Here is a 23,665-nt window from a genome sequence, read left to right as displayed (position 1 = left end):
GGTAGTCAGGTTTTACTATACAAGGAATGGTTAATTCAAGAGGAGTAGTGTTGCATTCATTATCAAAAAAGAACATTTCAGGATTGATTGAATTAGAGTACTGTCCGTGATAGGATAACGGGTTCGGTCAGGATTCAGAAGCTGTGAAACAAGGGATATCATTATTGATGTCAGATGGATCTTGGCTCAAAGCAGAGACTACCAGAAAGATGCTTACCTGTGTTTCATTGACTGCAAAGGCATTTGACTAGATGGATTATAAACAAACTCTGGATAACCTTGAGAAGAATGGGAGTTCCAGAACGCTTCATTGTGCTCATGAACAACTTGTACATAGATCAAGATGTATTCGTGCAAACAGAACAAGGGAATACTGCTTAGTTTAAAATCAGGAAAATGTAAAAAAAAATCAGGAAAGGTGTGCATAAGAGTTATAACCATTCTCACCATTCTTAATCTGTATGCTGAGCAAATCATCAGAATCTGGATTATATGAAGAAGAATGACATCAGGACCGGAGGAAGGCTTATTAACAATCTGCAATATGCAGATGATAAAATCTTGCTTGCTAACAGTGAGGTGGGCTTGAAGCTCTTAACTGTTTGAAGATCAAGGATTGCAGCCTCCGGTATGGCTTACAACTCAATGTAAATAAAACCAAAATCCTTAAAACTAGACCAGTAGGTAACGTGATCAATGGAGAAAAGGTTGAAGTTGTCAAGGATTGTATCTTGCTTGGACCCACAATCAGTGCCCCTGGAAGCCGCAGTCAGGAGCTGAAGAGACTTGTTGCATTAGGCAATACTGCTGCACCTCTCCAGAGTACTGCAGTGCAAGTATATTACTTTGAGGACTTAGGTGTGTCTGACTCAAGGCATGCATGATATTATCAATTGCTTCATATGTGAAAGTTGGACGTTAAATAAGGTAAAGAAAATTTGATGCATCTGAATTGTGGTACTGGAGGAAAATATTGAAAGTACCATGGACTAATAGGACAAACAAATCTGTCTTGGAAGAGTACAGCCAGAATGCTCCTTAGAAGCAAGGATGGCAAGACTTCATCTTACATACTTTGGATATATTGTCAGGAGAGACCACCCCTGGAGGACATCATGCTTTGTATAGTGGAGGGGTACTGAAAAAGAAGATGACCTTCAAGGAGATGAATTGACACAGTGGCAGCAACCATGGATTCAGGCACAGGAACAATTGTGAAGATGGCCCAGGTCTGGGCCATGTTTTATTCAAGGTTGCTATGGGTCAGAACTGGCTCGATGGCACCTAACAACAGCATGGGCATACAATGGAATAATGCAGAAAGCACTGAAAGAATACTGAAGGAATAGTCAGTCTACCAGAAGAAATTGGTCAATGTTCAACCATATCAAGAGATAGCTTATGGTCAAGAAAGAAAAAGTCCAACCCACACTGAAGGCATTGGCAAAAACAAGGCTCCAGAAACTGACACGACCAACTGAGCTGTTTCAACAAGTGATGCAGCACTGGAAGTTTCATTCAAGTACTCACCAGGAAATTAGAAGATAGCCACCCAGACCAGTTGTTGGAAGAAATCAGTATTTTGTGCACAGTCTAATGAAAGGTGATCCAATTGTTTGAAAGTTATTGAACAGTGTATGTCATAGAAGTAAAATTTAAAGATCAACAGGGACCTGCCAGAAATTGAAGCCAGCTTTAAGAAAAAAATGTGGACAAGAGCTATCTGCTAATAACAGATGGATCTTGGCTGAAGACAATACCAGAAAGATTTTTGCCTGATTTCTTGATTGGATTGTAACAAATTATAGGTAGCTTGGTGAATACTGGAAGTTCTGGAACACTTACTGTGCTCACGAGGAACCTGTGTATAGACCAAGAGACTGTCATTCTAACTGAACAAAGGGATGGCATTGGCCAGAAGCAGGAGAGGTATGCATCAAGGTTCTGTCCTTCCACTGTGTGACTCAGTAAGTAGTCCTAAGTAATCGGACTACATGAATGTAGCATCAGGGTTGGAGGAGGGTACACTAACTACCTGCAATATGCATATGACACAACTTTGCTTGTTGAAAGTGAAGAAAGCTTGAAGCACTTACTGATATAAAAGAATACAGTGGGCTTACCAGTAAAAGTACAAACAGCAAAGATGGAAATTATCTAACATGTCATTCACTTTCAAAAGGAAACAACATTGCATTGGACCGTGCTGCGAAAATTTCCCTTAAAACTAAGGTGTGCCAATCCGAGTTGACCCATGTGAGAGCTGGACGGGCCTAAGGAGACCACAGAAGAAGTGATGCATTTTAATTACCGTGTGGACAATATTGACTATGCCAAGGACCATTAGAAGAACAGACAACTATGTGTTGGAAGAAATACAGCCTTTTTAACTTAGGTGAGAGGTTTGACATTTCAGACCATCAACTCTGCATTACGCAACTCAAAAAATACTCATCAAGCCCTCTTATAGTACCCAACCACATCCCCAATTTTACCTCCTCTTATGGAACTCCATCCTGCCTTTTACCCAGAGCAGTACCAGTCAACTTTTCAGATCATTGCTTCATCTTCCTTTCTTTGCCTTCTCTCCCTTGGGAACCTCCAAAGTCTGTTCTGTTTGGTATGTGTAATAGGTTTTTCTATGCCAACATGGCACTTACAAGAAGACATGGATGGAATCACAGCTTCATCACCTCCTTGGGAGGCATGACGGAGATAAATGGCTGTCTGGAGGCCAGACCCCTCCACCCCCTCTCTTCCTTCACCTTCTAGTTGACTAGCCATGCTGTATGATGTGACCACTGCCACTGGATCCACACAACTCTGCACCCACGGGCCTGTGATCTTCCTGCATTCTGCATCATTGCATTTGGCTGCATGAGTCTGCAGATGGATTTAGCGACTAGTTTTGGATTTAAGGACTAGTTTATCAGACTTATGGACTTGGATTGGATTGGGCTGTAATGTTTTATTGATGCATGATAACTTCTTGATATAAAACTATTTCTTATACATACAATCTCTTCTCACTCTCCACAGTATTATTTCTTTTCTATTTGTTTGGAGGATTAGGCTGTCATTATTGGTGTAAGGTAATACTCGTTTGATGTCCGTCTCCTGAATGGCTAATGACCCTGCACAGTTTTCTTTTATTTGTTATTGAACTATTTGTTCATCTCCTCTGCCCACTTTTTAATTTGATTCATTTTTTTCTTGTTGAGATTACAGTTTTCTATAGATTCTGGGATTAGTTCCTGATCTGTTGTGTCATTATTAAAGTTTTTTTCTCAGTCTGAGGGTTCTCTGATGAATTAATGTATTGCACTTAAAATGTTTTATTTTCATAGGTCCAGTTAATTTCTTTTGTCTTCTATGTGTGCTTCCTTTGTAATGTTTGATAGTTTGTGTCTGCCCTGCAGTAGGGCAGTTTATCTTTATTTTCTCATTGATTTTTATAGCTGTGCGACATATGGTTAGGTCTTCTTCAGATACAGATCCCATTGGACCAGTACCATTTCTTGAAGAGACTATCTCCTATTTAATGTTTTTTTGGGGGTCCTTTGTTAAAGTCGGGGATGAATGTAATTTTAGGTTTTGTATACTGTGCCACTAGTCTATGTACAAAACAATCTTATCGGGCTGTTTTGACAACTGTGGGTGTGTAATAGGTTTTGAGCTCAGGTAATGAGAGGCCTCTTATTTTATTCTTTTTTTTTTTTTTAGGTTCTTGGCTTATCCGAGGTTTCTTCTCTGCATAAAATTACTTATTACTTTTTCTATGTCTTAAAATATAGAGTTGGGATCTGAATTGTTTTATATTTAGAGATTTCTTTGGGTAGTATTGCTGTTTTATAATACTAAGTCTTCCTGCCCATTATGGAAGTTTCTCATCATTATGGAAGTTTTTCTCTTGGTTTCTTGTAATAGTGGTCTATGGTTTTCGTTGTGCAAGGCCATTGTTTTTGGTGGTTAGGTTTATTCCTAAGAAATCTCTTGTGTGGCTACTCTAAATGGCATTTGTCTGCCGTCTTTTTGGGTGCTACTATTTCATTAGCATACAGGAATCTGTTTGGTTTTTGTGTGTCAATCTACGACCCTGCCACATTGCCAAATATTCCGATTGCTTGCAACAATTTTTTGGTCAAGTCTTTGGGATTTTATACATATTAAATCATAGCATCTGCAAATAGAAAACAAATTTCTTTTTTGCCAATCTGAATTCTTCTTGGTTGTCCACTGATTCTGGCTAAGAAATCCCTCACACTGTTGAATAAGAGTGGTGGTAAAAAGCATCTTGACCTGGTTCTTGCTCACTTTCACTTTCCCCTGTTGAAGGCTATGTTGGCCGTTTGGTTTTTTTATATGTGGCCTTTATGTTGTTGAACATTTTTCCCTACTATTTTGTTGATTGTTTTTATCAGGAATAGGTACTGGATATTATTAAATACTGTTTCTGCACAGATTGATATGATCATCTAGTTCTTATTTTTTGTCTTGTTTATGTGGTGGATTGCATTAATTATTTTTTAATAGTGAACTGTATTTGTGTGTGTTATAAATCCTGCTAGATCATGGGTGTTTTGTTGTTTAAATACTCTTGGATTCTTCTGACTACGATTTGGTTGAGAATTTTTGTCTATATTCATAAGGGATATTGGTCTGTACTTTTCAGTCTTTGTGATTTATTTGGTTGGTTTTGATATTAGAATTAGACCTTCAGAAAATGAGTTTGAGGGTTTGCTGCCCTTTTCTATATTCTGGAATAGTTTGTGTCAACGGGAATAGGTATCAGAAGTTAAAAAACAAGCAATCAGATCAATGTGAGGGGGTGTGAATGTAGTGGAGATCCAAAATCCACCTGTAATCTTATTGGACAGTTCTTAGAAGGGATGATAAATCCAGGGTGTAATACCACACTGATGAAACATATAACTCCTCTAGTTCCTTAATATTTCCTTCCCTTGATATTAGGGTTTTTATTTGTTTTACCTCACTAATCATGTTAGACTTGAGTATGTTCATTTGTTTATTTAAGATCATTCGGTACATGAAAGCCAAGATAGATAACCCTTCAGCAACAGAAACAGGAGTAATGGTTCCCTGAGGGTAGGGAAGAAAGAGCTGGTAGTATTGATGACTATATAACCCAACTTGAGGGGAGCAAACAACATAATTGTATGTAAATGTACATATTGGATGGTATAAGATACAGCTAAAAATAAATAGGGGTTCCTAGAGGGTGGGGTAGAGTGAGGGAGAGAAGGGATAAAGTGGAACTGATATCAAGGCATTCAAGAAGAAAAAATCTTTTGAACCAGTGTGGTAGCAATTGTATAAAACGACTTGATGTGATTGAATTATGGAATGTTATAATATTTGTAAGAGCTCCCAATAAAATGATTTTATTTAAGTAATTTTATACCAAGAAGGTATAACAATGGACTTAATCTCAGGAAGGCATCCCAGACCAACTCAACTCAAGTCCATGGGTCCAGCGCTACCTGAAACCTTCAGACCCCGTAGTTTCAGCCAGAGGATCCAGGAAAGTGAAGCTGAAAGCAGGAAGAGCAGGCTGGTGGGTGCAGAGTCGTGTGTATCCAAGGATGATGGGAACACAGAAGGGCAGTAACAAATCCTAGGTTGTCTCCCGTGGTCAGTGGCCCAAATAGGACTACCCTGTGGAGCCAGACACAGAATCCTAGCAAGCAGGGAGGCTAAAGTGAGGGAGTATCCTTCATTAAAAGACCACACCCCCAAGGGGACATCAGTAGGCTACCACCTGATTGACAGATTGGACTCCAGCCCCTCCCTCTCCACACAGATAATATCAAGTTGACAAAATCTAATCATCAGAGACCCTATCCTTTGACAGGTCTCCGGACCGCTAGTGGGGCCTCCCTTCCTGGGGAGGACCCAGTACACTTCTTAAAAGCAAAGATCGCAAGATTTCATCTCACGTACTTTAGATATATAATCATGAGGGACTGTCCCTGGAGAAGGGCATTTTATTTGGTAAAGCACTGGGGGGTCAACAAAAGCAAGGAATGTGCTCAATGATATGGATTCATACTGACTACAACAATCAACTCAAGCACAGTGAGTTTTTGCAAATATTTTTATTCTGTTTTATGGGAGCAGTTTTCCTGAGGTACTTTTCTTTGTAGTACAGTTGTATTAGCTGAGGAACACTCGGAGTATAGTGGGTTACATGTCAGATTGCTAACTATAAGATGAACAGTTCAAAGCCACCAACTACTCCACAGGAGAAAGTGAGGCTTTCTGCTCTGCCCTACAGGGTCCCTATGAGTCAGAATTGGCTTGATGGTTGTGACTTGTATTCAATGTTCATCCACATCAAGCTTGATCTCTGAAAACTTTTTCCAGTAGACACACTTTGTACTTTCCTTAAATGCTCCCATAACATCATCCATTACTTCTTTTAAACCCTTTTCATGTCTGTAGCCAATGTGTTTGTTTACCTACCTGTTTTGTTGTTATATCTTTAATCTAGAATTAATGGACAAAAGTCAAGAATTCTGATCCCTCAGTCCATAGTGTTGTAGCTGTCATCATTCTGTCATGCCCCCTGCCCCACACACCTAATTTAAAGTTCACATACACGATGGAACCTTCAAGACTCTGGTCCTTAGTCACCTCAGGTATAAAACTAAACTCGCCACATGTAAGAGAGACACCATCACCAGAACAGCAACCCCAGCCCACGATGGAGCATAAAAATAGCTGTCGCAGTTGGGCATAGCCAACCTGTCTTCAGATATGTATCTCTTGGTGATTTAATAGAGACCAATTGGAACCATGGTCATTAAGACTTAGGAAGAACAGCATCTTTAGGGTAGATACTAATGAACTTTTCACTCCTGAAGTCAGGTGGCTGCAGGGTCTGATTTGGGTCAAATAAAATAAAGCCTGCAAGTAGAGAAGAGCCACATAGGTCCAGTAAAAGCTGTTCTTGGAAAATAAAACTTTGAAAAACTTCTAACACCAGCTGATCTCTTCTGTGGCTGATGTTGTTAGTACATGCCATCCAGTGGGATCCAACCCATAGTGATCGCGACCCGATGCTTTTCAGAACCAAACACTGCACAGTCCTGTGCCACCCTCTCAATGGTCTTGTGCCTGAGCGATCGATGCAGCCACTGTGGCAGTTCATCTCGTTGAGGGCCTGCCCTTTTTTCGCTGCCCCTCCACTTTACCAAAAATGATATTCTCCTCCAGGGACTGATCTCTCCTGCCAATATGTCCAAAGTCTGTAAGACGAAGCTGTCCATGCCCTAAGGAGCACTCTGGTCTTCTTCCTCACTACGTCATTAGTTTGTCTTTGTAGCAGTCCATGTTCTTGCAACATTCTTGAGGCAATGGAGAATACCATGGCATAGGTTAGGCACACCTTAGTCCTCAAAGTAACTTCCGTACTGTTCAGTACTTGAACGAGGTCTTGTGCAGCAGACTTACCTAATGCAATATGTCTTTTGAGCTCTCGACTGCTGCTTCCATAAGCTTTAATTACAGATCCAAGTAAGACAAAATCCTTGACAACTTCTACCTTTTCCCCTTTTATCATTGCTGTTACTTACTGGTCGCTTCAAGTCCACCTCATTTTCAGCAAGCAAGGTTGTGTCATGCATATTGCAGGTTATTAATAAGTCTCTAATCCTGATGTCCCATTCTTCAAATAATCCACATTCTCTGATGGACTTGCTCAGAATACAGATTGAACATGTATTGGCAGAGGATACATCTTTCCCTATTTTATGCAGTATGCCATTGTTCACAAAACTGCCTCTTGATCTCTGTACAAGTTGCTCATGAGCACAGTGAAGTGTTCTGGAATACCCATTCTTCTCGGGGTTACCCACAATTTATTACGGTCCACAGTCGAAGGTCTTTGCATAGTCAGTGAAACACAAGTAAACATCTTTCTGATATTCTCTGCTTTGAGCCAAGATCACCCGACCTGAGCACTGATCTCCCTTGTTCCAAGCTCCTCTTCCGAATCTCGCCTGAACTCCTGGGAGTTCCCTGTCAGTGTACTGCTGCCACCATAGTTGGATGATCTTAAGCAACGTTTCACTTGTGTGCACTGTCATTGATACCATTCTGTAGTTGGAGCATTTTGTTGGGTCACCTTTGGAATGTGCACAAGTATGGATCCTTTCCAGTCAGTTGGACAAGTAGCTCTCTTCCAAATATCCTGGAACAGACCAGTGAGTGCTTCCTATGCTTTTTCAACTTGCTGAAACGTGTCAGTGGGTATTTGCTCAATCTCTGGATCCGTGTTTTTGGCTAATGCATTCGGTGCAGTTTAAACTTCCTTCTGCATCATTGGTCCTTGCCCATATGCTATCTCTTAAAATGGCGGAATGCCGATTAGCGCTCTTTGGTACATCTTCTCTTCAGGCTTCCTGCATCATTCAATATTTTGCTTATAGAACCTTTGAAGATTGTAACTCGAGGCCTCAAATTTGTCTCGAGTTCTTTCCATTTCAGATATACTGAGCATGTGCTCCCTTTGGGTTTTCTAATTCTCGGTCATTGCACATTTCATTATTATATTTGTTTTCTTGAGCTTCCCTTTGAAACTTTCTATTTCCCTCTTCGTCTTCATCCTTTCTTCCAGTTGCTTTAGCTACTCTGATAAAGAGTGAATTTCAGGCTCTCTTCTGACATCTAATTTGATCTTTTCTTACTTTCCTGTCTTTTAATGGCCTTTTGCTTCCTTCATGAATGATGACCTTGAAGTCCTCCCACAGCTCAAGTCTTCTGTCGTTAGTGTTCAATGAGTCAAATCTATTCTTGAGATGTGCTCAAAATCCAGGTAGGATTGACTCAGGTTGTGTTTTGTCTCTTGTAGACTTGTTCTAATTTTCTTCCACTTTAACTTGAACTTACATAAGAGCAATTGATGGAGCACACTTAAGATAGAGAAACTGTAGAAATCTTCTAATGATTGGAACTTGGAATATATGAAATTAGGAATTTAGGAAAACTGTAAGTGTTCAAAAATGAGATGGGATGCTTGAAGACTGATACACTAGGCATTAGTGAGCTGAAATGGACTGTTATTGGCTATTTTGAGTCAGAAAATCTTATGATTTACTGTGCTGGAAAGGATCTTGAAGTACATGCTGTTTTGTGATAAGATTATATCTATTAGCCTTCAAGAAAATCCAGTCAATACAGCTATTAGTCAAATTTAAGCACCAACCACAAAAGCTAGTGATGAAGAAATTAGAGAATTCTTACCAACGACTTCAGTTGAAAATTGATCAAGTATGCAGTCAAGATGCATTGATATTTATGGGTAACTGGAGTGCAAAAATTAGAAATAAAGAGGAAAGAACAGTAGTTGGAAAATACGGACTTGGTGTTAGGGTTAGGGGGAAAAATAAATAAAAAGAAAATACGGACTTGGTGATAGAAATAAAGCTGAAGCTGGCATGATAGAATTTTGCAAAACCAACAACTTGTTCATCACAAATACCTTTTTCAACAACACAAAAGGATTTCCCAACAACACATGGATTTCCCCAGATGGAATACACAGAAATCAAATTGACTACATCTGTGGGAAGACAGAATAGAAAAGCTCAATATTAGCAGCTAAAACCAGACCACTGGTCAGCTGTGGAACAGACAGAACATCAATTGCTTATATGTAAGTTCAGGATAAAGCTGAAGAAAATTAAAACAAATCTGTGGCTGATAGACCTAGTGGTTTTTACCATTAAGGCGTTAGGCAGATAGATGAAGTGTACAAATAGTCTTATTTGGAGAATGTATTCTTTCACAGAATCATTAAGAAAAATATCAATATCGGTGTTTTATTTATATGTGTTTATATTAATTTATTGGTATTATAAACCAATAAAGACTTAATTTTCCTGAAACCACTGCAGTGAAGTACTTGCACTTTATTCAGCGCCTGTTTTTCTAGTTGTTTCCTATCCAGCACAGCACGCACAGGTTGCTGGGCAAGGCTGCATCATAACAGAACTTTCACCTGAGGTGCCATCCATGAAATTGATAACTTTTGGGGATTCCAACAGAAAAAGTGCACAAACCTATACTTTTATTTTTCATTTAGGTTACTTACAACAAGAAAACCTCACTTCCACCTGCCAGACTTTTATTTTGGAAAGTTCAAATTTAAAAGAATATGCAGAACACTGTACAGATGAAGGCTTTATCCCAGCCTGCTTACTGGTAAGTGACTTGTTCCTTCTGGGAAATATTTTATCTTTGAACAACATAAGTGACTAGAAACACAGTCTTAAACTCATCAGCAAAGTAAAAATTGAGGGAAGTTGATGTTTGTCTTTATGCATAACTGAAAAGAGCCACCAGAAGCCAGCTGTTGCTTCCCTTCACACGTTTATGCCAGAGCTATTCAGTGAATTGCAGCTTTGTCTCAGAATCAGTTTCTAACTGAAACCCTCATTTCTGATTAGTTTCGCTGCTGTTTGTCCTTGGAATTTCTTTTTTGTACTGTCAATCCTATATCTGGTTGCTTGCTTCTAACAAATATAAAACAGGTGTTTTAGCATCTGATTGCCACCTGTATTTTAAATATCACTAGGCCAGTAGAACATCATGTACATCTAATAGAAAAGGTTTAACGTTAAATTATTTGAAATGGCATTTTATCAGTTTATTGTAACTTTATTGTGAGGATGGCACAGGACTCGGCAGCGGTTCATTCTGTATTCCATAGTGACACTGTGAGTCAGAACCAACCTCACAGCAACAATAATTTCATTTTAAACAGGTCTCCTCAGTGACGTTGAAGCTCTCAGGTAGCACTTTGATTTTCTATATAGAAAGTTAAACGAATCTGGAAAGACTGATGAGAATTAAGCAAAGTCACAGCATACAAGGTCAATATATGGAATCCCCATTGTTTGTTTTGTTTTTGCCCCATTGTTTACTCACAGCAGCCCTATAGGACAGGGTAGAACTGCCCCTGGGTTTCTCAACTGTAACTTTATAGGAGTAGAAAGCCTCACCTTTCTCCTGTGGAACAGGTAGTGGTTTCAAACTGCTGCTCTTGCAGCTAGCAGTCCAGTAGTACTGAAATGTCTGGTAGGTGGTAAAATCTCATTCTAAAGGAGCATAGCAGTAGGGAAGATTGAGGGTTTCTATGCAAAAATGAACTCAGGCGTTAGTCCACTCATTCAGCAAATATTTAGGATCTACTGAGCTGCCAACCACAAAGTCAGCAGTTTGAAACCACTAGCTAGCTCCTCAGGAGAAAGAAGAGACTTTGTACTTTCATAAAGAGCTACAATGTTGGAAACTCACATGGGCCGTTCTGCCCTGTCCTGTAGGGCCACTGTGAGTCAGCGAGAAATTACGACCAGTGCCACCAAGTCATTTCTGACTCGGGGCAACCCATGTGTCAGAGGAGAACTGTCAGCCTGAGCGTTTTTGTGTTTTCCTATCATGAAAATACATATTAAATTCATAACATTTATTATAACTTCAATTTTTCTTTATGGTTGAGTAATCTATTTTTAAATGGACCACATTTCATTTATCTATTCATACACTTGGGCTATTACTATGTTTAATGGCCTGCTTCACTCTGCAATCCATATCTTATTGTCTTTTGTGATTGTTTGTTTAAGGGTGGGATAATATGGGTAAGTATATTTGGGGGTAACACTCTTAATTTTTTCATTTTCAGTCCTTATTTGGAAAAAACTTGACAACAATTTTGAATGAATACGTAGCTATGAAAGCAAAAGGTAAGGAGGCAGGTTTGATGGTTTGGAATGAATGTGTATGTGTAAAACTCCTTTTTGTTGAGAATATACATATTGTGTTAGTCCAGGTTGATCAGAGAAATAAATCCAGAGACACTAATATGTGTGTAAGAGACCTTTATATCAAAGCAATTGTATATTGAGAAAACATCCCTGCCCAGTCCAGATCAAGTCCAAAAGTCTGATATTAGCCCATCAGTCTTGTGGATCCATTGGCAGTGGAAGCAGCTCAACCTGGCTCCTCCAGCTCCCTGAGTGTGTCTGCTCATCAGGAAGGTGAAGCAGAGAGAGGAAGTTCCCAGAATCCTAATGAGAAAGTCACGCCCACCAGGAGGCATCATCCACCTATGACCTGATTAACAGGCTACGCTCCACCCTTTCACTCTGTTTATCAAGTTGACATGAAATTATGTAACTACCACATACACAGAGAATATACAACCAATTCAAGGATTTCTACATGTACAGGAAGCTTCCAAAGTTTATGGGAAAAGCCCTTTCTAGTTCCCTTTCTCCATGAACTTTTTGAAGTCCCCACTTACACAATTTATTGTGAGTGTTGTTGTGTTTTCTGTCTGTTTTATTGTACTTAAAAAGTCCATCACAAAGACACATCTCAAAACACTCTTGCCAACGTGGGTGAAAGTGCCTGCTGGGGGTTACTAGAGTGATCCAGGGGCTGCAACAACAAATGGTACAGAAATCTTTTATTGCCGGGGAACACCGAGTACATTTCATTTTCTAAAATAGGATGTTAGGCCAAATAAGTTTGGAAACCTAGATCCTTCTTTAGTGTGCCACTATAGGTCTGTCCTTGTCCAGAGGGCAAAGGTGATGAAAAGGAAAGATATGGACTAACAGCCATGCAAACAATAGTGCCCACAACCCTGAGCCGAGGAGAACTAGATGGTGCCCAGCCACCACTGTGAACTTCTCAGAAGGTCCAGGATAGAGTGGAAGAAAACTCAAAATAGTAACAAAAAGATCAGGCTTGCTGGTTGGGCAGAGATTGGTGGAACCCCGAAGACTGACCCTTCTGCCTCCTTCAAGTCTGGAACTTCACTTACCTCAGCGACTGAGATTTCAGCTCAACTATATCGACAGGTCTGTAACAGTAGGGAGGTATACACACCTTAGATAACGTACTATTAAGATTAAAAAAGCAACATTTACCCAAGGACAGAGTTCCAAAGGCTTAGGCCAGGAGGAATGGAAACAGGAAGCATAGGGAGGAAATGGAATTGAGTGATAGTATATTGAGGAAACATTGAGATGAGACATAATGTTTTATGAATTGATCAATATAAAACTGATGAAATGTTCTGCTCTAAACCTTCACACACTTCATAAGGAGTTTTTTTAAAAACATTAAATAAAATTATTGATTCTCTACCCTGACAAAAGCAAACTTGCCTGGTTTAATGATGATTTAGAGAGGATTGTGGGTATTTTATTCTCTAATACTGGTTATTTAATAGCATAAAACATTAGCATAGATAGCATTTTAAATAGCAAAGATTAGAACTTAGTCATTTGGTAATATGTATATATAATATCTATTTTTCATATGATTTATCTCATTTAGTTTTGAAACTATGACAAAGGTATTATTTAGACTCCATTATTAAATATGACAAAACTAAGCATTAAAGAACCTATTCTAAGGTCACAAGACTAGTTACCTATCGAATGTATTAAGCCTAGAAGTTCTGGACCTGAATTTCATTTGAATATGACTCTTTAAGATGATTATCTGACCTTTATGCCCCTTTTTCTTTCTTTTGAAATATTACTATTTAATCATACAAAGATACTTAAGAGTATAAATGACATCAGAAATAAAAGGCTATTGTAATTCAAAGACTTATATTCCACTTATATGTTGGATAGCTTTCTCCAGCTTGAGTCTTTTATAAATTATATGGTAAGATTTAAATATGATACTAGTCTGCCATCTGTGGTTTTTGCACATATCCTAAAAGGGTAATCAATTCTCAAAACTTCTGCTAATAACTCTTAAGCAACTGGTGAGTCTTATTTTTAGAAGTCACATTATGTGAGTAATCTAGGAAACGGATTTAATTTCTGCACTGTTAGGAAACTAAGAGTTTCCATAATCATTAGGGCGAGAATTGTCATTATTTTGAAGCAAATTCACATTTATTTTTAAGTAATATCAAATCAAACATTAAAAAATTAGTTTGACTTTTTAAATACAAAATAGACATTAGATTCTTGACCTAACAGCTTTAGATACCTTCGCATATGCCTACTTTCACTCAGACTGTTTAATATCCAGCGGCTTGAGGAGACAGAGCTGCCTTCTTCTAACTTTGCAGGTCATTTTATAAATTGCCATCTCTCAGTTCTCAACATAATGTTAATAACTGAGAGAACTGGTTTCCATATTGTCTTTGTTCAAACTGAATAATAATTAGTTCTCACCTTAGTGTATGAAGGTTTAAATTGAATGCTTTCAATAAACTTGAGGTTTCTTTTCCCTTGTGCTTTTAGAAACATCACATGCTGTCCCGGCAATAATGTCATCTCTGTGGAAGAAGTTCGACCATACGCTTTCACAGATCAGGTAGTAACCGTGACGATGTAATAACCTTATCAGATGTAGTTAATGATTTTAGAATGCAAAGATAAAACCTCTTTGGGTTTAAATCTTCCTAAATTGGTCGTGGCTACTTACGTAACACTGATGCAAGTTGAAATCACTTCTTATCTTAGATTGGAATAATTTGAAGTAAATTGCATACTTCGATAAAATGGGTAGACATGAGACACTCTGAAGTTTCCATTTCAATTTAGAAGCAGATCTGAGAGTAGAATACAAATCTCCTTAATCCTACTCTAGTGTGAATCACTTTAGGCAATTTCTTATTCACTGCATGTTTAAAGAAATGGTGTGTTGATTGCATAAGTAGCCCTGCCCCCCTGGTTCTTCTGTCTTAAGAAAATAAGCTTAAAGAATAGCACTACCTCTGGGATCTTTTATTTCCCTAACTAGGATTTTAGCATGGCACTAATATCCAGCTTCTACCTAGGTCTTGGTCTTAAATACTAGGTTCAGCATCCTTGGAAGGATGGCAGCCATGCTACTGTCAACTTCATATCAGCTCTCAACTGATCATTGTCCGGTGTGAAAAGCACGACTGCTCTGTCTCCAGGGCTACAAGCGACCACCCTATTCACTTTGGACAGAGGCCGCTTCCGCTTTGCTTAAACTACGAGCTACAATGGCTGGTTCTTTCTTACTTCTGGACCACATTCACTTTGATCGTGGTACTTTGATTCCATAATCTCTGGTGGTTTCGTGGTTAAGCGATCAGCTGCTAAATGAATGGTGCAGTGTTAAAGTGAGAAACATCCAGTTAACACTCATGTAAGAAAGAGCCTTATATCAGGAAGTAATTGTACATCAAGAAAACATCCCAGTCCAGACCATGTCCCTTAAGTCCAAAACCAGGGCTTAATTTCTGTTCTAGTCCATAAGTCCCTCTTTAGACTCACACAGCCGCATGCAGTGCTGCAGAGTGCAAGCTCTCAGGCCAGTGGGTGCAGAGTTGTGTGGATCCAGTGGCGGTGGCAGCATCACAGGGCGTATGCGTGGCTCCAAACAGGAAGGTGAAGGCAGAGAGGGGAGGTTCCCAGGACCCTCCCCATGAGTAGGTCCCGCCAGTCAAGAGGCATCATCAGGTTGTGACCTGATCGACAGGCTGGACTCCACCCCAACACTTTTATTTGTCAAGTTGACATGAAGCTATTAACTACCACAGGTGCTGAGAGTCCAGCAGCTATTCCACGGAAGACATGACCTGACGATCTGCCCATTGAGCCCCCACCTAGGAAACCCCATAGGCAGGTCTACTCTGCCCTTGTCAGCAGCTTAGAGCACCACCTTGATCCTTTTCCTTACCCTTGCCTGTTCCCTCCGTGAAAGGAAGTTCTCTTCAAAGACATTCACAACTTCATCACTACCCGAAGTCACTAATATATTTTATTGACAGCGTGTTATTAGAAAGAGAAGGTTCCTAGCCAGGTATTCAAGCTTTGAGAATATGTTTGGTTAATAGCTCTTATTAAAATATTGATTTTATGTTTTCTTAAGTTTGGGTTAATAGGTTTTATTAAAAGTGCTTCATTCAGTGGAGTCTGTTTTGTGGCTTTTCTTGGTGGAATGATTTAAAAAAATTTCCATACACAATACCATCATGTCTGACTGATTACCAAATGCACAAGATACTCCAGTTCATGATGAAAGGACAGTTACCATCTATTTACTATGAATTTTCCTATATGCTTGCCTTCTTCCTCCTTCCTCTAAAGAGATTGAATAAAATAATTTCATCTTAATAAATTTTGATGCCTTTGGAAATCAACACTGGGATTGTTGGAAGTGTTTTTTTAATATATGGACTCATTTGAGGAACAGATACATCATATGTAACTTTTGAAATATACATAGTTCCTTAAGTACAGATTGTTTTATTCATGCAATATGTCATGACAGTGCTAATGTGTATTGAAACGTTCATATTTAAAATTAATACCTTGTGCATGCTTCATTGTGCCTAATGCTTTTTTTCTAGAGCAAATTACATTTGCCTATAAAGAACTATGAGGCACTTCCAAAAGTTCATGGAAGCATTATCATTGAAGTCATTTTTCCATGAACTTTTTGAGGCTCCCACTTATACTTATCGTTTTGTTTACTAAAGGTCTAGTACCTTGTATACGCTGCTTCTGGTCTGAATGTAACTAGAACAGCACGTATCATGGCAACAATTTTTTTAATGATTAATTGCTTTGTTTTATTTGTTAGGAGTATGCAAAGTTCCCCAGGGTTTGCTGCAAGTCAGAGAGGTTGGTACTCAACTTTAAACTGTAAACAATGTTTACAATGTCGGAATCACTAACTCTCCCATGAATATTTTAATTAACAATACATGTATCCTAGGTATATTTTTGTTTAAAATTCTGTTTTTCCTAAGTAAAATCTTATTAGAAACGGGACACTTAAAATACTTTCTACCTTCCCCAGTGGTGCTTGTGTTATCTTTTCATTCTTTTTAAGTTTCTTTATTTTGGAAATACAATCAGTGTAAACTACAGAAGAAATGTACTTTTGTATTTAAAATTTTGTGTATTTCATGTTGTGACATTATTGTAGGTAATTTGCGAGGGGGACTTTAATAAATATATGTATGTAGTTTTAGCATGTTAATATTACGACATGCATCATTTAAAAGTCTTAAAATTTCTGAAGTACTATGATAGTCACTTAATTTTTAAACGTTCGTGTGTTTCAGCCAGAACAAGAAATGGAATTGCAGAAATCAAACGGCAGAAAAGGCTTGCATCTCACGCAGCTCCCAGCGTCAGTTCAGAGCTGCTGACGTTGCCCTATGTTTCAGGCCAGTTTACTACTTCACCTCTGACAGCTGCACAAGTTGTTCGACCAGTTGGCCACATTTCCACTCCTTTGAGGTCAAATTTTGTAGTGGTTAACCATGCACAGTCACAAGAGACCGTAACGAGTAAGTTTTTGCTGTTGGCACTGGTGAAGTTCATTCATTCACGATGCTTTCAAAATAGATCACTAGGCCACATTAAATAGCCATTACAAAAATGTCATAGACTGATTTCTATTTATCATGTAAACAAAATGTATACTTACAATAGTTCCCTTGGTTTTTTTAGTTTTACTCTTAAATATTTATTTCCTTGCTTGCTACTAATGAGACTTATAAAGATAAAATATTGTGAGCGTACATGTAGTATCAGTGACTCATCACCCTTCCTGTGCTCTGCTGTTTTCATTTTTATTGTGGATTGGGTGAAGGTTTATAGATCAGATCATTAGCCTGGCATTCAGCAATTCATACACATGTTATTTCAGTTCATCTTTTGCTGTCCCTTCAGTGTGCTGTCACCTGTCCAGCTTCCTCCTGTGTTTCCTGTTTCTAGTTCTCTTCCTTTCCAAACCCTCTGAACTTTGTCCTTGGTAAATGTTGCCATTTGATCTTCAACGTTGATTATTCTACTAGAGAGCTGAGATCACCTCCACACCTGAAGGGTAAGGGCCACAGTCTTGAGGGTCCCACCCATCTCAGTCCAGTCAGAAAGTGTGGTCTCTTTTATGATGTGGAGTTCTGTTCCTTTTTTCTTTTTCCACTCTAGTCAGGATTTCTAATGTAATCCTTTTCAGATGTGTTGTGTTGTTGCTTGTTGAAACCATCCTGTACTGTATACTATGTTGTAAAATATTTAGGTGTACCAGTTATGTTCATCTAAGAGCTTTTATGATGCCTTGCTTCTAGCAGTCACAGTACATATTAATCGAATATTGTATCAAATAATATGTTACTTAACCAATTAATTGACAGTTACACAAATATTTAATTTCCTCGCCTTACCATTTCGGGGTGTTGTGTTTTTTTGTTTGTGCTTTTGGAATCCAGCTGGAGAAGCGTCACAGACTCTTCCTGCTGCTCAGGAACGGAAAGCACATGCCAGTTTAATGTCTCCTGGTAGACGTAAAAGGTAAACGTTTCATTAAAGACAAATTACTGATAACCTGAATTTTTAAGAATGAGAAAGAACTATGCCAAAACACTTGCATTGTGATAAAACTAAAAGATTGATTAAATTCTTGGGGCCATTTATTATTTATCTCACTCTAAAATAGTTTTTTTTATATTTTATCCTCCCTAAAATTGTGTTGGATCTTACAGAATGGCATATACATTGGAAATAAGGGTTGTTTTTAAATTGTCGCTTCGTGTTTTTAAAATTATTTTTAAATAAATTTCAATAGTGCCATGTTTTAGGTCTACAAACATAGTTAATATCTCAATTAGTCATCGGAAACTTTTTCAGACAGCCAATAAAGGTTCCCCATCCTTTCATGAATATCTCTGAAGGATATTTCAGAGAAGAAATACTAGTTTAGAAATGTTTTTCTGGCGTTTCAGTTGCCAGGCCATGGATGAGTTTGTTAGCGTTCAGCAGTTGATTATTTCACTTTACAGACTATTTAGAACTACCTAATTAACAGCTTCCTATTGTGAAACAACAGGCATTTCTAATATTTACAGCAACCTTCACTTTGTTTCAAAGTCCCTAAATCTCCTTTATTCATTCAGTTCTATAAACCCAATAAAGCAGTTAGTTTTTTTTTGTTTATTTGCACTGAATCTTTTTTTCTTTCTTTCTTTTTTTTTTTTAACAATTTATTGGGGCTCATACAATTCTTATCACAGTTCATACATATACATACATCAATTGTATAAAGCACATCTGTACAGTCTTTGCCCTAATCATTTTTTTCTCCTCTTTTTTTACATTTTATTAGGGACTCATACAACTCTTATCACCATCCATACATTCCCTGCCCCAATCATTCTCAAGGCATTTGCTCTCCACTTAAGCCCCTTGCATCAGGTCCTCTTTTTTTTTTCCCCTCCCTCATGTGCCCTTGGTAATTTATACATCGTTATTTTGTCATATCTTGCCCTATCCGGAGTCTCCCTTCCCCCCTTCTCTGCTGTCCCTCTCCCAGGGAAGAGGTCACATGTGGATCCTTGTAATCAGTTCCCCCTTTCCAACCCACTCACCCTCCACTCTCCCAGCATCGTCCCTCACACCCTTGGTCCTGAAGGTATCATCCACCCTGGATTCCCTGTACCTCCAGCCCTCATATGTACCAGTGTACAGCCTCTGTCCTATCCAGGCCTGCAAGGTAGAATTTGGATCATGGTAGTTGGGGGGAGGAAGCATCCAGGATCTGGGGGAAAGCTGTGTTCTTCATCAGTACTACCTCGCACCCTAATTAACCCATCTCCTCTCCTAAACCCCTCTATGAGGGCATCTCCATTGGCCGACACTTGGGCCTTGGGTCTCCACTCTGCACTTCCCCCTTCATTTAATATGGTATATATATATACATATACACATATATACACATACATACACACACTTATATCGTGTTGGTTTTTTTTTTTGCATGATGCCTTATACCTGGTCCCTTGGCACCTCTTGATCGCACTGGCCAGTGTGCTTCTTCCATGTGGGCTTTTTTGCTTCTGACCTAGATGGCTAAAGCAGTTAGTTTTATCCCATACTAAAGGGATTCAGAAAATAGGCACTTATGTTTACGCTAGGTCACGTAACTACTGAGGACTAGGCCTCAATGTATTTCTTCTGACTCCACGTCTTGCCCGCCCTTTGTTAGAGAAGATAGTCTCTTGTACCGTGAGAACCTACAAATGCCTCCATTTTCTCTATGCAACCACAAGTTAAATCAGATGAGCTTTTAAATGTGTTTCAGTGAATCGCAAAAGAAAACTATCAGTTTAACTGGTCCTCATTCAACGATACGAAATTTTCAGGATCCAAATGCTTTTGCAGTAGAAAAGGTAAGTGGCATTTCCAAAGTTTGCAACTTGAAATATTCTGAGTATTCAAATGGTCATGTGTGTGTTTGGTTTGACTGAAGTAGACATGCTTTGGGATGGGGGATAGCAATGTGTAACAGAAGGAGGTAGACCTTTCAAAATAGAAGGCCTGAGCCAGTGCACCAAACAAAGCAGGGCCTTGTCGGAAGCTGTAAATGCGGCGGCTGCTGCTGGGTCAAATGATGTAAAGGGGATTTGACTGGGGTCAGATTACTTGAATCCTTGTATGATAAATGCTAAGGAACCCTGGGGTGTTTAGTGAAAGAATGGTGTTGGAGCCCCCACCAGTTGCTTCTTGGAAGAAAGATGAAGCAGTTCTGTTCTATGCTAGAGGGTTGCTATAGGTCACAATCCACCCAACAGCTGTGGTGATTTTTTTTTCCTATTATTGTGTATGCTATGGAATCCCATGGAAAACATTTTAAGCCCTTTTTTTTAAAGGTTGGCCATTCAAACACACAGAGGTACCTGGGCAGACAGGCCTAACTATGTGCTGCTTAAAGGTTACTGAGAAAGTACAGTTTTACCATGCATACCTGGGATCACCATGAAGTAGGTTTGACTCAATAGCAGCTAACAAGAAAGTATGTTAGAGTTTAGATTGTATTCTGTAAACCATGAAAAGTTAATGAAGGATCTGTGAAAACATAAGTTATGAAGTGCAGGATTCAGGTGTTTATATAGAAAAACCACCACAGCTTCTAAATTTCCAGTTAGGTTTACTAAAATTATCCAGTTTCCATTGGTTGCTTCTTTTTAAATAGATACGGAACACATTTTTCCTAGTCTTGCTAACAATAATTTTCTTTTACAGCAAATGGTTATTGAAAATGCACGAGAAAAAATATTAAGCAGCAAATCTCTCCAAGAAAAGCTTGCAGAAAACATTAATAAATTTTTGACTGGGTAAGTGATGTTCAATATGCCTAATAGTTTTGTGTTGCTCCAGCTCTACGCTAAAGCTTTCTCCTTGTGTTGCAGTGACAGCAGCGTGGCTCAAGTACCTAAGCCAGCGGAGTGCAACCCTGCTGAGCCAGAGGCTTCCATCGATGAGCTGTTGGGACTTCCGGTATGAGTGAATGCGCGCGCGCGCGCGCGTGCGTGCGTGCGTGTGTGTGTGTGTGTGTGTGTGTGTGGTAAGAGAGGGCGGGGCTTATCATTAAAATTGATGGCAGTGTAGTTTTGTTTTCAAATTATGGCCAAGGGGCTGTTGTTTTTTGTTGTTGGGTTCTGTCCAGTCTGTTCCAGCTCATAGCGATAGGGACTCTGTAAACAACAACGAATACTGTCCAGTGCTGTGCCATCCTCCTCTTGGTTCTGTTTCAAACAAACTGTATTTCTAAAATGATTCAAAGGTGCATTTAAGTCATTTGAGATAGGGGTTTCTTTCATTAGCCAAATGTAATTTTTTCCTGAGACACACTTATTACATGGTATATTTTCGAACAGAACCATATTAGATTATTTAAATGGGAAAAGTAGCAAGACATTCTTAATCCTTTTACTAGCTCTAGTAACTCTAACAAATACCAGTAAAACACTGTCCGAGTCTTATGTATTCTCCATTAATGTTATCAGGTGATTACCATGGACAAGGTGCTCTAATAGAGTCTGTAAAACACTGAAAAAAGTTAAGCACATAATTTTCAGTTCTTTGTTGTTTATATTGTGTATTTTGGATAGTTAAAAATTCAAATTTAATGAAAGAAGTTGAACAAGCCTTGCAGTGATGGTGGTAAGTACGAATCTGCTCTACCTAATAGCAACCCAGGTACAACAGAGCAGACCACTGCTCCATCGAGTTCTTCCCTTTTGCAACCATGGCGTCCATCCACCTCGTGAGGCTTTTGTTTTCTACTCACCGTGTACGTTGCCAAGCTAGAGATCCTTTTCCAGGGACGAGTCTCCTTGTAACATGTCCAAAGTGAGGCAAAGTTAGGACATACTGCCTCCAAGACAGATTTGCTTATCCTTCTGCCATCTCATGGTGCTTGAAATCCTCTTCACCCACACCATGATTCAAATGCATTGATTCTAATTATCCTGTTCCAGGGACTGATCTCTCCAGGTAATATGTCCAAACTGTGAAACAAAGTAATTGACTATGTCTCACTATATAATCAATGCTTAAAAATTGGGATTGCTTATTATTGGTCAAGGAACTCTGTTGTGGGAGTGGCTAGACATTGGGCTGCTAATTGGAAGGTCAGATTTCAAAACCACCAGCCCACGCTGTGGGAGAAAGACGCGGTTTCCTACTGTAAGGAGTTACAGTCTCAGAAACTGACGGGGGCGGCTCTGCCTGCCCTGTAGCGTTGCTCTGCACCAACGTCCGCTCAAAGGCCATGAGTTGGGTTTTATTAGTGGTCCGAATGTGTTCATTCTTACATGAGCTCTCCAGAAGGTGTTTGGCAGAAGCTTTCAATTGTTTAAGTGAATATTCTTTGACTGGGATTTTCATTCACTGTAGTACTATTTGCCACACCTGAAAATTGGGGGAAATTCAAAGGACCAACTGTGAAGACGGACTAATTCATGGCATAACCATGCGATAAAAATTGTTTTAAACCATGTCTGGTTAAAAAGAAGTTTGTTTCTTCCCTTTAGGAAGAAAGATCGTGGCATTTACCTTTGCAACCTAGCATTAAAAAGATGGAATTTTTTTAAAATGCTACCGTAACACATCAGTAACAGAAATTTTAGAAGATGAAATAGATAAGTAGCAGCTGACTTCGTATCCAGTGTCCCAAACAAGTAAATCAGTGCCCAGAAGCAAAGTTGTTTATAATCTCTAAAGACTTGGGAAGTAGTAGTACGATTATTTCTGTAATTAAATGTAAACATGAAACTACAAATACTGTAAATCTATTTCAGAAAGAATTCAGCGTCAAATCTTTCTCTCTTCCCCCAGAACCATGTCATAAACTCTCCTAGCAAGAAATCAGCTAGTTCAAGAGGACCCAAAAACCCCTAATAATAGAGATGGCTTTGTAATTTCATTCTATAGTTGTCATTGTAATTGCCAACTTCCCCATACTGGCACAGAACTTTCAGCTTTTTGAAAGCCAGTTTTAAATATGAGCAGATAAGCAATTGTTGTTGAACATTTGAAGAAAGCATTTGATATGAAAGATGAAAATGAATAAAATAGACACCTTGTATTGAAAGCCCTAGAAAATGCCAATATGGACACCATATAACTATGCCTATCACCAGGTCTAAATTATCAGGAGAAAAGAGCGCTTTCTACTCCCATAAAGAGTTACAGTGTCAGAGCTACAGGGGCAGGTCTGCCCTGACCTGCGGTCACTGTGATTGGCATTGACAGTGGCAGTGAAAGTGAGAGCAAATACATAAATAGCACCTAGTTCATTTCACCTTAATGTTTGGGAATGTGTTGAGTAGAAGAGGGAATGT

General features: G+C 39.0%; 1 protein-coding gene across 4 annotated transcripts in view; it reads left to right on the top strand.

The window, feature by feature from the left end:
* Positions 1–23,665, top strand: part of NPAT (nuclear protein, coactivator of histone transcription) — a 46,033-nt gene that overhangs the window by 5,474 nt on the left and 16,894 nt on the right. For all 4 annotated transcript variants that reach the window (XM_075546556.1, XM_075546554.1, XM_075546553.1 and 1 more), the window contains exons 2-10: positions 10,106–10,224; positions 11,705–11,765; positions 14,298–14,370; positions 16,615–16,655; positions 17,102–17,329; positions 18,254–18,335; positions 20,122–20,209; positions 21,063–21,154; positions 21,230–21,317. In XM_075546556.1, the coding sequence (XP_075402671.1) occupies positions 10,106–10,224; positions 11,705–11,765; positions 14,298–14,370; positions 16,615–16,655; positions 17,102–17,329; positions 18,254–18,335; positions 20,122–20,209; positions 21,063–21,154; positions 21,230–21,317 (872 nt within the window). The remainder of the gene's footprint in view (positions 1–10,105; positions 10,225–11,704; positions 11,766–14,297; positions 14,371–16,614; positions 16,656–17,101; positions 17,330–18,253; positions 18,336–20,121; positions 20,210–21,062; positions 21,155–21,229; positions 21,318–23,665) is intronic.

The sequence above is a fragment of the Tenrec ecaudatus genome, chromosome 4 (genome assembly GCF_050624435.1).
Source record: "Tenrec ecaudatus isolate mTenEca1 chromosome 4, mTenEca1.hap1, whole genome shotgun sequence".
NCBI classification, from domain to species: domain Eukaryota; kingdom Metazoa; phylum Chordata; class Mammalia; order Afrosoricida; family Tenrecidae; genus Tenrec; species Tenrec ecaudatus.
This window is presented reverse-complemented; position numbering and strand designations above follow the sequence as displayed.